The following is a 14,820-nucleotide window of genomic DNA, read 5'->3' on the forward strand; positions in this document are numbered from 1 at the left end:
GTGCATTGAGTCGCGTATGTCAGATGCATAATGGGGGAGATCTAATTACCAGAATAGTTCTTGGGGAAAATAATAAAAAAAGGCTAGCGAGCATTGACTAAATGTCACTGAATTGCAGGAAGCTGACTTGCACAAGTTAAAGGGAGGTTTTGATAATTGGCAGACTAATCTGAAAAATCTCAAAACATTCCCAGTTGTTAAATGACATAATTTGTTACATTTTATGCAAATTTTTGTTGCATGGTATTTGCGTTATCATCGCCATCTATTTTGTAGACTATATCCTGCTTTTATTTTTTTCCCTTTGTTGCTGGAAATGTTCACAAAACCTAGGCCAAGATCGGTTCTCCATTGATTTGGGAAAAAATCTCCCCCAAAAAGATATTTATGCATGAATCAATCCCTTAGAGGCCTCAATTTTCATTGAATCTAAGGGAAACTTGGTCAGTATATGAATCTTGAATATATGTCGGCATTCAAATCCAGCTGTGTAATTTTTTTCCAAAATAATAGATCATCAGGTGAAATTTTAGAAAGAACTTGTAACCCTGCTGGACCCACATGTATGACTCAGTCTTAATGAACCTATGTCAGAGTGTTTATTTTTACAATATATAGTTTCTATGTGTATCTTGGTTGTATGGATCCTAAACTAGGTCACTAGATGAAATCCTAGAAAATCTTGTTTCCCTACTACGGACGACATTTATGACTCGATCATCATAAAACACGTTCTTAATGTTTACCTTCAAGACCATATCAAGGTCGTGTTAAAATCTGGGTTCAGTGAGCTCATAAACTAGGTCACTAGGTCAGGTGTCTAACAATTTGTGTACCTTGAATGCAGGTGAGCGCTATAGGGAAATCATGGTCCTCTTGTTGAACATTCATCTCTACCCAAATATAAGTTACCATTATTTTGTTTGTATCATGACTCTAGGACATGTTCTGAATTCATTTGATAAGGGTGTCCAACAAATATCTGTTATGACATTGAGTATAGTTTTTAACATATTTGCTGCAAATTATAGTAGTTTGATATCATGGTAATAAACATGATAGATGCAAAGCAGATCATATTTTGAATATAAATTTAAATACTAAGCAGTGTTTTTGTTTTTTGTCAAATTTGGGGAACAAATGAGTCCCAAACCCAATATCTTAAGTATTTTTTCCTCCAAATGACTGCCTAAAATTCACAGTTGAAATATGTCCAAAATCAAGCAACAATAATTTCCCAATTTTAGTCAAAAGATTTGATTATTCACAATCCAAGGTATGGTATAAAAAATAAGACTAAGTTTTACCATATCATTTTGTGAAGGTTCGTGCTATCTCAACATAACAACATTCACAACTGGGCTCAGCCATCAATAGCTCATAAATTGTTTCCTGTGTGAAACAATGAAGTTAATGAAAGTGCTATCTGGCAATAATTTAAGAAATCTACCATCAGCATTGTTTACATAGTGGGCGGAAGGAAAGCTAGACAAGTGGCAGATATGTCCAATATGTTAACAGGTGCCCTATTTGATAAAGACTTGATCTGGTTCCTAAAAATATCAAGCCATAAAAAATAAAAGCTTGTGGGATTGTCTGATTACGTCACAGAGCACATCATCTTCTCCTTGGCAACCACAGGAACCACTTGAAAATGGTCTGGAACCATGGGAGGGAGGCAGGAAGGGGGGGGGGAGCTGAGCTCAATCGATACATTCATTGACAGGAAGGTCTTGTTAAGAGCTGGCTGGAATGAAGGAAAATAGGAAAATACGCACACAGGCCTCTGTGAGTGTTTATCAATGGAGATGGGATGAAAACTCGGCCAGCCGTGCCTGAACATCTTAAAATTGCCAGTAACTGGTTTTTGAGTGAGATGTTTGTTTGATAATTATATTAGAGCTGTTTATGATATAAGACTGGCATGTGGTGTCTCAAATGCTGATATTGAAATGCCACAGTTCATTTAGGCTTTGCTTGTAAGTGTAAATGTCACCAAGAAGATTTTTTAATGAGTATCAATATAGTTTGTCTAATGTCTATCCTTTTAAGTACACATTTAATGTTGGTTTTAGAACTCATTGAATGCACAGGATATTACAGTTGTCAATGAATATATGTGGTCATGTTGGTGGTTTTATCATTGAAACAAAAACATTTGATGTATAAAAATTGACATGTGTGAAAACCATGTCCCATAAAGATCTGTTATGGAGAACAATTCTAGCATTTATAGGTTTTTAAATGGTTTGATGACGTAGTTGTCATCTTTAGTGTATTCAATGTCAAATATTTAAATCAGAGCAAGTGACTATTGTACCTTTTAAATTCTTTCTTTGGTTAAAAATTGTGATTTTAGTCCTCAAATCAATTCATTCCAAACTATTGACTTCTGCGTTAGGATGTTTATTAGCTCTTTGACATTTAAATTTCTTATTGAAAATTCATAAACTACATAAAACCCTAAAATAAGCGGTAGTTTGCGTCTCTTTGTAGTTATCATAACCATTCATTACAATTAATAACATACATGTATGGGGATTTCAATAGTTTTTGAAAAACAGGAGTCAAATGACCTTGTGCTTGAAATTTTCAGGGGTCAAATGAATTGTTCAGGGGTCAAAGTACTGAAATCTAGTTATTGTATTTCTAGATATTTGTCGTTTGCTCTACAAATATTGCTTTGTAGTACTTTTAGTATATCTTGCCTAATAAAAATATATATTATGTTAGTTTCATGATAACATTTGAATTAAAATGATGCAAGGAAGATAATTTGGAGGAGTCAAAAGTAACAAAATTGCAAAATGCTTTCAATCCTGCTTCAATTGAAATCCCTGTATAAGTGCATGCTCGCTATCAGCGTCTACATCTCGAAGGTTAGTCTCGAGTGTGGGATGTGCTCTAACAAGAGCCCCACACTGTGCCCATTGTTGTGAAATATTCTGTTGATTATATAAGAAAAATGACGGCCATTCATCGGTTGGTTTCAAGTTAAGAGGATAAAATACTTATTGTGGATGTTGGTAATTGCAATTTTTTTGCTGTGAAAAACAACACGATTTGTTAGAAAAATCTCTAATAATATCACAATATCCAATTGTATTTAAGCTGTCTATGATCTATTATCTGGTACAATATTAATATTTAATTATGCAAGTATGTCAACCATGTTGATTGTTGATGATTTGAATGTCAGTTACCCTGGGAAACAACAACAAAAACCACTGTCAGTAATCTATAATACTATGCTTCATTATTTTGATAAATGCAGATGTATTATTATTGTAAAAGATCTATAAAAATGAAGATTTTTTAAATTAGTGAACCCTAGAACTTTGCAATAAGGCAACTATCAACAATTTATCACATCGTAGACAGATGTATAAGTACAATTATTATTATTGTACTTTGTAGAGGTACATTTTATTCCAATCTTATGGAGACATAAATTGGTTTGTTCAGGCATACTTTCTTCAAGAATAAGCTCTATGTTTATTTAAAGGTTTTAAACAAAATGTACAATTTTTCCGCTATTCCTAGCAGAGCTTGTCACTTTCTATAGAATAATTAGAAATGAAGCAATTCAAACTGTGCAATAGTATATTTTTGAAAACAATTCAGCTGGTTCAAGCTTGACTTTTATAAGAAATTTAAACTTTGCCATTTGCATATACATACTAGTTATATTGACATGTGAAAGCTAGTTTGAGAGTAGTAGCTTGAGGTATTTCACAGCCGTTTATCACGGGTGCCACCTCCTTTTTGCTTTCCTAAACTCCAACATGCCACAACTTCTTAAGGCCCTCATGTCCCCAAATGGGGTGTGATTGTATATATATGTACATTTGTGGATGAATATATCTTCGCTGAATAGCACCACATTGCCCGATTTTTAAAACAATGCGAAATATTTTGAAAAACCGTATTAAACTTAATTTCCCCAAAGAATTATCTGTGCAATTTCAAAATATCCTGTTCTTAGCACCACCTCAGAAGTAGCATTGGCTCATTTATTAATGCATCGCAAAAAAGAGGTGCCGCCCATAATAAACAGCCGTGTATTTAAATCAAACCTTGAAAAAAATTATTCCCCATATTGAAATGACCCTATAGGCCAAGTTTGGTAACTCTAGTTTGATAATTGTCAAAATTATGGGCCATTTTACAATTAGAAATTTGCATATACACTGTATTTGCAGATGAAAGTTATTCTGTAAGCTAGTTTTAGGTGAGTGGCTTTAACTCAATCTTAAAACCTTTATTCTGCATATTGAAATGAACCCATAGACCAATTTTAGTAAAACTAGTTATACATTTTTATTAATTAAGGGCCTTTCATTCTAATACGATTTGTATATATACCAAATAAGCAAGTGAAAGTTTTTAATCTCCAGCATATACACATGTTTGTTAGTTTGTCCATGCGTAGGAGGTTAACCAAATATTACGTTTCGTAAAACATTAATAATGCTTCCTACAAAATTGGATACGTGAATGGATCATGTCTTTGAACACGACACACCCACATTACGTGACCTTATTTTACCTTGACATTGGCCCTAATGTCAGACTGATACTTATTATTCAGCTCCAAGTTTTTGCAATGACGGGTTTCATCTAACATAAGTTGTCTGCTTCCTACAATGCTTTTATACTTGCATGGATGTTATCAATAACCACTCTCAACACACCCACATCACCTGGGTTCGTGTTCACCTATTCATTTTAAGACTTAGACTAAAAAAAAATACATCAGAGTTTGCTTGTATTCAAGTTAAAAATGGTGCTGATACTATTAACAAATTGTTCTAAACAAAGAATTTTATAATCATTGGCGTTTACTTTCATGCTTCACTTGTTTTTAAGTAGTTTAAGCATGTTAAGCGCATAACAGATTTAAGAATATTCTTAATTTTTCGACTGAATTCTTAAAATTGGTTGATGAAAACTGGCCCAAATTTCATTTTGACCTTGACCTTCTTTTGAACTTAACTTATTCCAATGGGCCAGGTTTCAATACTGACAGGGCCTCAACTGAGGGCAAATGCATTACTTGAATATAAGTATCTGGTTGGTAAGCTAGTTTCTGGGCATTGGCCTAAGGGATTTCATTCAAACTTGAAACATATTCCCCATATTAAATTGACCCCTTACCCAAGATTTTTTATGCTCCCAGATTGAAAGATCGAGGGTATATTGTTTTTGGCCTGTTTGTCTGTCATTAATTCATTCATTGTGTCTGTCCCAAAACTTTAACCTTGGTTAAAGTTTCATAACTTTTGCAATATTGAAGATAGCAAATTCATATTTGGAATGCATGTGTATCTCACGGAGCTGCACATTTTGAGTGGTGAAAAGTCAAGGTCAAGGTCATCCTTCAAGGTCAAAGGTCAAATATCATTGTATTTTTCTTTCCTAAAGCTTTAACCATCGTTAAGTTTGGTCATACATTTTTGAATATTGAAGAAAGCAACTTGATATTTAGCATGCATGTGTATCTCATGGAGCTGCACATTTTGAGTGATGAAAGGTCAAGGTCATCTTTCAAGGTCAAAGGTCAAATTTATGGCTTCAAAGCGACGTAATAGGGGGCATTGTGTTTCTGACAAACACATCTCTTGTTTAATTCTAGTTTGACATTTTCTATAAATATGATCTTTTGAAATTTTACAAATTAGCTTAATAGTGTATCTGTTTTTTTCAAAACTGCGTAAATCATTTTGGGTAATTTAGAAGAGAGGAAATTAAATTTTATCCAGAAAAATGGAAGTTATGGTTGCCAGGTATTTTAATGTAGTTATCGTATTATTGAAACTGCGCTCATGGCTTATAACCAGATATATCATGGGATTGGATGTGGGATTTATGTGGTTAAGGTCACTTACTAGAAGTGTTAGAAGATATTGAAGAATTGTTTCTGCTCAATAAGTTAAAAATAAGCAAGTGTTATGAAACGTGATACGTATATTACTTAGGTCCATAGGTTACGTATGGGATGATTGTGATCAATGTCAAGGTCATTGTTACTGAATATATTTAAATAGGTTTGGCTTAATATCTGAAGAACAGATGAGCTATTGTGACGCCAGCATGTATGCATTGTACAACAACATTCTTGTTTGCATATGGGTCACAATGGGTGAAGATCAACAGTCAAGGTTACTGTTCGTTTATTAAAATAGTTGCCGCTCAAAATCAAGGTCCTTTTGCATATAAGAAAAATACTATATTAATTCATAGCTTGAAGAATTTACCTATACAAACACTTACAGTTCAGTTTAAACATAAAAAGGAAAGAAACCCTGACAACAACATGGGAGGTCACGTTTGCTTTCCTCGGACAACTCTGGATAAGCAAACTTTGACATACACCCATTACATAATTATATCCAGTTATTTAGACCCAGTGCCTATCCTTAGTGATGAATTATGTTTTGCTTTTTGTAACAAAGCCTTGAACAAAAATGTTGTCTGTATAAAATGTTTTAAAAACAAAGACCCCCATTTTTAGCCTTTTAAGTAATAGTTATGTTTATTAAGCAAACATGCTCATTCTTTCATGTCGACAGCAATGAAAAGTTATCGTGATTTGTATCAATAAATTCAATCAAGAACAGACTACTTGCCTGATGCTGGTACATTTATTCTTGACTGCTAATAACTAGTTATTATGTGAGGGAGTTGTTACCAAGCTTTTGAAGCCGGTCAAATCATCTCAGGGTCATTGTGATATTTCTTGGACACATGAACAGCATGCAATGTGTGGGCGGGAACTGGACAATTCAACCATGCAATACTGCTTTGAAGAGGTCCTTGATTGCCAGACACTTCCTGTTGATCACATGAAAGAATGTCATCAACCATCAATAAACCGATAAATGTGCTTTAATAGACAACGTCAAAAGTTGATTTAAGCTCAGATGTTGACGGAAATTATGAACTGATTGACAAGGACGTTGGTTAGAAAGGGCACTGTAAACTAATGACAGTCTTTCTCTGAATAAAATTAAATGTACAAATGGCCGTCATTGATTAGATTTTATGACACAATTGAGGAAAATTTTGTTTGACATGATTGTGTAAGGACAGTGTTTGGATTTTTGGTACGTTAATAAAGGGAAAATACTTTTATTAAATAAGCTCACCTGAGCACATTAAGCTTATGGTGAGAAACTTGCTTAGAACATTAATATGTATGATATATTGGCCAAGTTTGAAAATAATTCAGGTCCACGAAAAACAGCATTGCTGGCAAGGGATGGGGCAGTTTTCTTAATATAGCTATATTGTTATCTTGCCAACACTCTAGAAGGCACATTTTGTGTCTAATGGCTATAGTGAAATCTTGTAATCGCTTTAGAAGTCACTTGTTTTTACCCTAAAAACATAAAAAGATTGTCAAATTTATTTACTCTTGTATATCTCAGCAGAGGTAGAAAATAGTTCTGTGTAAAAAGCAAGGTCAGAAGCCATATTTTTTTATTTAGTAACCAAACATCATAAGGTCAGCAACCACAATTTTCAGGTGAGCGACCTATGACCTTCATCCCTCTTGTTGTTGACTTCTTTCACTACCTCATTAAAAAAAAAGACTAAATTGTTGCTCGAAGATCAATCATCGGCTTTTAAGAATAACTTTCCGACATAGGTAAATAAATGTCTGAGAAAATCTCATTTCAGGTGACACCAGTGTACAAATTAGGCAATGTTCATCATTCATTGAGTCTGTTTCAGGGTAAATTTGGCTTATACTTGGCTTACAGCATGTGTGTAAAGTGTACGCTCAGATTGGCCTGTGCAGTCTTTCTTGAAACAAAACATTTCATAAAACTGGAATGTGCCATCCTGTATTAGCCTGTGTTGACTGCACAGTGCCATCCTGTATTAGCCTGTGTTTACTGCACAGGCTAAGGGAAGACACTTTACACACATGCATTGATCCCAGTTTTCCCAAGACGCAGCTCAATTTGTAACTAAAATAATGATATTAATGATAATTATCATAAAGTTCATGTTTTTATTGCAGGTGGGTTTCGAAGTTTCGAGGAGAATTATCCAGAATTCTGCGAAGGGGAAGACTCAGACGAGGCAGCTGACAAGGAGACGTGTATCACGGGTCTTTGCAATCTTAAAATATCCGAGGATTCCGCTTACGGGACGTGTGACTCTGAGAACGGCGACCCGGATTCACCGTCATCCAATGTTCCGGTGGAGGTTATCCCGCACTTATTCCTTGGCAATGCCAAAAATTCTGCGGACCTTAATGTGCTAAAAAATTGTGGTATAACTTACATTTTAAATGTTACCCCAAATGTGCCAAACAAATTCGAGGAGGACAATACTTTCAAATACATGAAAATACCCATTACCGATCATCTTTCACAAAATTTATCAAGATTTTTTCCACAGGCAATAGCATTCATAGGTAAGTTGAAATTATTTAAAAAGGTGTAATGGTCTTAGGGTATAGGTAAGTATGTAGCTAGCAAATTCTTACCCCACCCCCCTTCCTCACACACATTTTGATATAAGAGGTTTATGGCCTGATTACAAATCCAATAATATAAACAATGGGGCATCTTTTCATTTGTTATTTTGTTCAAAGCCCCACAGATTCCGTCAGTAATACTTCATCATGACATGTATTTAGCTCCATAAATAGATCATGTCAGGTCGATGGCTTGGGATTAAGTTCTTTCCTGTCTGTAATTCAATGAGTCTGCACCTACTTTTTCTAAGAGCAGATTGAAACACATCTCAGGGAGAACATGGTAATTGCTTGCAGCATTTCCTCTGGTCATGACAGCTACTTGCTGTCTTAGAAGGAAATACTATATTTTGGAGAAAAAGTCACTGAAGAGTCATAGAAAATGGGAGACTACCAAGTGGCTGTTACTATTGACTCCCTGTAAGGAGAATGGAGACTACCAAGTGGCTGTTACTATTGACTCCCTGTGAAGAGAATAGTCTGCACTAGACGTTCCTACTGTTCTTCCAAATTTAGCCTCAATAATGTTTGCTATTTGTGGAGTAGATTAACGTCTGGTTTGAAACAGGGATGGGCAGAAGCAGGATGGGTCGACAACCGTTCACTTTGTTTCTTTGACGTCTATGAATGAAACTGGTTTCAAAAAAAGCCAATAACAACATTCCTGTAGGGTTGGGTTCAAGGAACAACAAATAACTGATAACTTCCTGATTTAGTTGTCATATATACTATTACTGGATTGTTTTAACCGATTCTGATAGGATACATTTGGTGGCTGCTATAAAAGTGTTTGCTATAATCTTTTTGTATGCAACAGATTGTTATCAGAAAGTTCATTTCTTTTGCAGTTTCTCTCTGTTTTGAAAGCTGGACCGATTCTGGCAAATGATACTTGTGGTTAATTTTTGACGGGTTTTCATGATTATTTGACTTATTTAATCCAGGGCTCGAATTTAACTTTTTTTTTCTACTTGCAAAACATTGCGAGCAGCTTTAATACCAACTCGCAAAATCAAAAACATTATCGCAAATTTAGCTGGAAACATAATTTAATTTCGTTTTTTGTTTTCTGACTGAACGGCTAACTTGCTTTATCTTTCGTATTGTTATTTCCGTCTGTGGGCAAAAAGAAACCAGTTACTTTTCGATTAGACGCCTTGTCTATTCAAGTTCAATGAACACGTGTGAATTAGTCGACTGCTTCTCTATCTTTGTACCAATACAATCCGCGTATCTGTACTATAAGTATACCCGTCTACATACAAGGTGCGCACTTCCGCATACGGGTATTTGGACGTTCTATAAATTGACCTACGGTTAGCCTTCGCAACTTCGAGCACATTTAGCAATATTACTTGGGTTTTTTCTCACTATTTCTTTACTTGCAAAAAAATACTAGTGGCTTAAAACTAAACTTGCAATCGGTATTTTTCACTCGCATTTTGCGAGTGTTAATTTCGAGCCCTGTTTAATCATAAGTAGTTTTATACCTGTGAAATTTGGAATATTAGAATCAATTTTACTCTAAATTTGGACATCACATTAACAGTTTCATATATAAATTTTGGAATTATTGATGCAGTTTTCTGCGAAGGCCGCAAACTTGCCATTTTATAGCATAATTTTAACAAATGTCATATGGTCAAGTTGCGATTTATATTGCACTCAAAATGCGTGTGGCTTATTGTCGATAATGGGAATAAAATCTTAGAGTAATATCAAATTTCTCAAAGTTTTCAGAGTACAAATCAAAGTTTTGTTTTAGATCTGCTCTCTGAATTGTTGATTCAAATTTGTCGCTTCTTCTAGCAAAATCAGCTTAGATTTGAAAATATTCTATTTGTTTTGCAAGATTGAGTTGTCTTCCACAAGGAAAAGTGCATATTTCGTATGCACAGTATTCCAGCATATCTTCTTGCAAAAGAAGAAAACTTCACACATTTAGAGAAAACGCTATGGGTAAATGATACAAAATAGTTGCTGGCTTGCTGTCAGAGGCAATATTTATTTAGTAGGTGACAAATAAGAACATAGTGTCCTAAATTTCAAAAAAGAACTGAGCAGAATAGTTGGTTTATACCCAAAAAGTTACATTTTTTTAGTTAACAAACATGAATTTTAAGTTCATTAGTTTGTGTCTCAAAAATATAGAAAATGTCCCCAAGTTTTTGATGACCTATTCAACGTTTGTCACAACATTTTTGATAGCTGACAGAACATTGAGGTGATCAAACAATAAATTCCAAACATAAACGTATCAGTAAAAGGGATATGATAACTTCGAAACTTATTATTTTTTATCTACAAACTTATCATCTGTATTATTAAACATACAATAGTGAAATGATCAATTTGTAATTATTGGACTCGGCTTAGGAAATAAATATCCTTTTTGCCATATGGAATATGACTCAGATACTGAGAAGAAAAGTGTCTATACTGTGACAAGTGTCTATCTTGTTGTGGTTTGTTATCATTGTGAATTCAATTGGTTGTTAGAAAATAACTCACAATATCATTGTTAATATCTACAGTTGTTAGAAAAGCCACCCCATCTCCTTGAAAATCTAGGTCAGTATGTTATATTGTTTGTCATAGAAATTATTCCTGCATTATTTACAACCTCGAAAAACTTTTTTTTAATTGACACCTAGTTCGTTTTCGTGGAAGTTAAGAACAAGGCATTAAGTGTTACAATCAAATTATTGCTTAGAAATAATTACTAGGAGTGTTTTGGCTTCTGTTTGGTTATCAATCATAATTTAGTTGGCATTTGTGTGGCATTATTCAGTGCAGAACACCGTAAAATAAACAATTGAATTATGAACCTTTTTGTCATTAGATATATTTAAAGGCAATAGGTGGTGCACAGTCGTGTGTGTATATTACTAAGTTTATGAGGTCCTTTCCGAGCCATAAGCTACATTATGTGTGGACCCGGAGTGTGACCCAGTACTCGTACCTGGTTAACCCTTTATCACTTAGATACGTATTTTCACGCATTTGTAGTAGCTTAGAAAGTTATATTTAATTTTAGACTTTCGTACTAGATTCAAGTTTTTAAGTCTTCATCTGCAAACCTTAGATACTGATGAGCAGCAAACAGCATAAAACCTGAACAGCCTGAAAGTTATTTGCAGGCTATTCTGGTTTTATGCTGTTTGCACATAGCCATTTTCTCTTTGCTTCCAAGTGGGATAGGGTTAACTTACTTGACTCACAAAAGTTGGAACGAATTTTGAATTATTGCTGCAATTTTCAGCTATTTCGTTGTTACTGAAATTTGTTTCAATTTCGGTGTGGTCTTGTGTTGTGGGGGGTAGCCGGAGTACCCGGAAGAAACCCCACCTGTCTGGTATGGTGACCGCCAACCAAACTGATATGTTGCATGGAACGGGAATTAACGCGGGTCGCCTAATTGAGAAGTGAGTGTACCAACCACTATGCTCATCGGACAGCCGGTGATACACTGTCAGTAGTATGATATTTATTATAGGTTTCCCTGTTGGTTCCTTCACTGGTGTCATTGTTTTAATGCATAGTTATAATTTTCTGTAAATTTTGGATTTAAATATAGTTTTTCTTAGAAGTTTGGCAATAATTAATATAGAACTTACAGCAATTGAAATGAACCTACCGTAAATCCAGGAATATGATACGCCCACGTGCATTATACGCACCCCCAAGTTTGGTCAAAATTTATCGGTAAAAATTGAACATCCGAGTAAAATACGCACTAAAAAAATCAGTGTCCGAAATCTGCCATTTCCGAAAAAATGTGTAAATATATTTTTGTGTTGTGTTTTTCATATATCTCTTTAATTAAAATATACGCTGCTGTCATTAAGGCTAGTTTGGGAGTAAAAAACAAATTAATTAATTATCACCTTTCAATTTAATTTGGCAATCGGCAAACAGGTGTAATAGACTCTATTAGCATCATAAAACTTATTATTTAATTACCACTCTTTACTTCAGATACATGTATGGTAAATATGTGGTAGAAAGATAAATAGTGGTCAACTTTAACATTTGCAATAACTTTTGCAATATTGAAGATAGCAACTTGATATTTGGCATGCATATGTATCTCATGGAGCTGAACATTTTTAGTGGTGAAAGGTCAAGGTCATCCTTCAAGGTCAAAGGTCAAATATATGGGTCAAAATCGCTCATTAAATGTACACTTTTGCAGTATTTCAATATTCAAGATAGCAACTTGATATTTGGCATGCATGTGTATCTCATGGAGCTGCACATTTTGAGTGGTGAAAGGTCAAGGTCATCCTTCAAGGTCAGATGTCAAATATATGTGGCCAAAATCGCTCATTTTATGAGTACTTTTGCAATATTGAAGATAGCAACTTGATATTTGGCATGCATATGTATCTCATGGAGCTGAACATTTTGAGTGGTGAAAGGTCAAGGTCATCCTTCAAGGTCAAAGGTCAAATATATGGGTCAAAATCGCTCATTTAATGTACACTTTTGCAGTATTTCAATATTCAAGATAGCAACTTGATATTTGGCATGTATGTGTATCTCATGGAGCTGCACATTTTGAGTGGTGAAAGGTCAAGGTCATCCTTCAAGGTCAGATGTCAAATATATGTGGCCAAAATCGCTCATTTTATGAGTACTTTTGCAATATTGAAGATAGCAACTTGATATTTGGCATGCATATGTATCTCATGGAGCTGAACATTTTGAGTGGTGAAAGGTCAAGGTCATCCTTCAAGGTCAAAGGTCAAATATATGGGTCAAAATCGCTGATTTAATGTACACTTTTGCAGTATTTCAATATTCAAGATAGCAACTTGATATTTGGCATGCATGTGTATCTCATGGAGCTGCACATTTTGAGTGGTGAAAGGTCAAGGTCATCCTTCAAGGTCAGATGTCAAATATATGTGGCCAAAATTGCTCATTTTATGAGTACTTTTGCAATATTGAAGATAGCAACTTGATATTTGGCATGCATGTGTATCTCATGGAGCTGCACATTTTGAGTGGTGAAAGGTCAAGGTTATCAAATATTTGGGTCAAAATTGCTCATGTAATGTCACTTCTGCAATATTGAAGCTAGCAATTTTATATTTGAAATGCATGTGTATCTCATGGAGCTGCACATTTTGAGTGGTGAAGGGTCAAGGTCTAGGTCATCCTTCAAGGTCAAACGTCATATAGGGGGACATTGTGTTTCACAAACACATCTTGTTTCATTTGCTAATCTCTTTATACGACTTAGCGTCCAGTCGCTATTTTGTTGGCAGACGACGATATAAACTGTGTATTCAAAGTATACAATGTCTGCGCATGAAAGACCCATTATTATCGGATAGCTCCTCCCGTTCTAACGTTTCATTCGACAACATCATTTCATGTGTAAGCGAGCTCAATGTTGATTGGCCAGCTACCATGCGCATTTCAATAAGGCCAAAAAGAAAAAAAGTTGTGTTTCAGGTCACCTCCTGAAAAAAAGTAGGGTCGGTAGGTAGGAAAACTTATTATTATTTAAAATTCTTTTTATTTTTCATGTTTTCCATAAATCAGTGTTAAGTGTTGAACACTGTTCTAATATCTAAATATAGCAGTTTGGATCAGTTATATCAAATATTTGTTGTTAGATATTTCACACAATGTTAACTCTTTACCATCTGAAGGTGAAAATTTTAGTTCTTTAAAATTGTGAAAAACCTTTTATATGTAAATTGTTCTAAAAAGTAATGTTGCAAAAGGAGGTAGTACTTTTGATAAGCAATTTCTTATTTTGCCACAATGCTTTTTAAAAGTTGTCTGCTGTATCAAATATTAAGGCACAAAACTGTGGCGATAGGTGGAAAGGAGTGAACTCATCTTTGTGACTTCAATCCAAAATGCAAATTTTTTGTGTTTTAATAGTCTTTGGGTACACAAATTCAACAGAATATATCAAATTTTGACAAGACAAGATGAGCTACAGGTGGACATGCTTTTTATTATGTTGCATGAGTATTATTGCTTTTGAAAGTGAATAAAGGTTTATATAATATATATATAAATATAAATATACGAACTTCCAGTTTCGATCGCTTCGACTGTGCTGGGTGGTATCTGTGCAATACATTCTTTAAAGTCATGGAGTTTGAATAAGAATTCAAAGACTTTGTTCCGGCATGATGAAAACATTTGTTCAAATTGACGGACAAAATGGGCGACGCCATGTTTACAATCAAACGGAACGCCGGATATCGATTTTGCGGGAAAAACAGGCTGGTCCTCCGATTGCACTATGTGTATAATGTAAAGCGTTCGCGGCAACGGGATGTTATTTTGCAGGTCACAATACA

The 14,820-nt window shown here is 34.7% G+C and overlaps 1 protein-coding gene across 1 annotated transcript in view; it reads left to right on the top strand.

The window, feature by feature from the left end:
- LOC127832471 (dual specificity protein phosphatase 7-like) overlaps nucleotides 1-14,820 on the top strand; it is a 43,236-nt gene that overhangs the window by 12,092 nt on the left and 16,324 nt on the right. The window contains exon 2 of the mRNA XM_052357972.1: nucleotides 8,030-8,428. Coding sequence (XP_052213932.1) covers nucleotides 8,030-8,428 — 399 coding nt within the window. The remainder of the gene's footprint in view (nucleotides 1-8,029; nucleotides 8,429-14,820) is intronic.

This window comes from Dreissena polymorpha, chromosome 5, assembly GCF_020536995.1.
Source record: "Dreissena polymorpha isolate Duluth1 chromosome 5, UMN_Dpol_1.0, whole genome shotgun sequence".
Lineage (NCBI taxonomy): Eukaryota > Metazoa > Mollusca > Bivalvia > Myida > Dreissenidae > Dreissena > Dreissena polymorpha.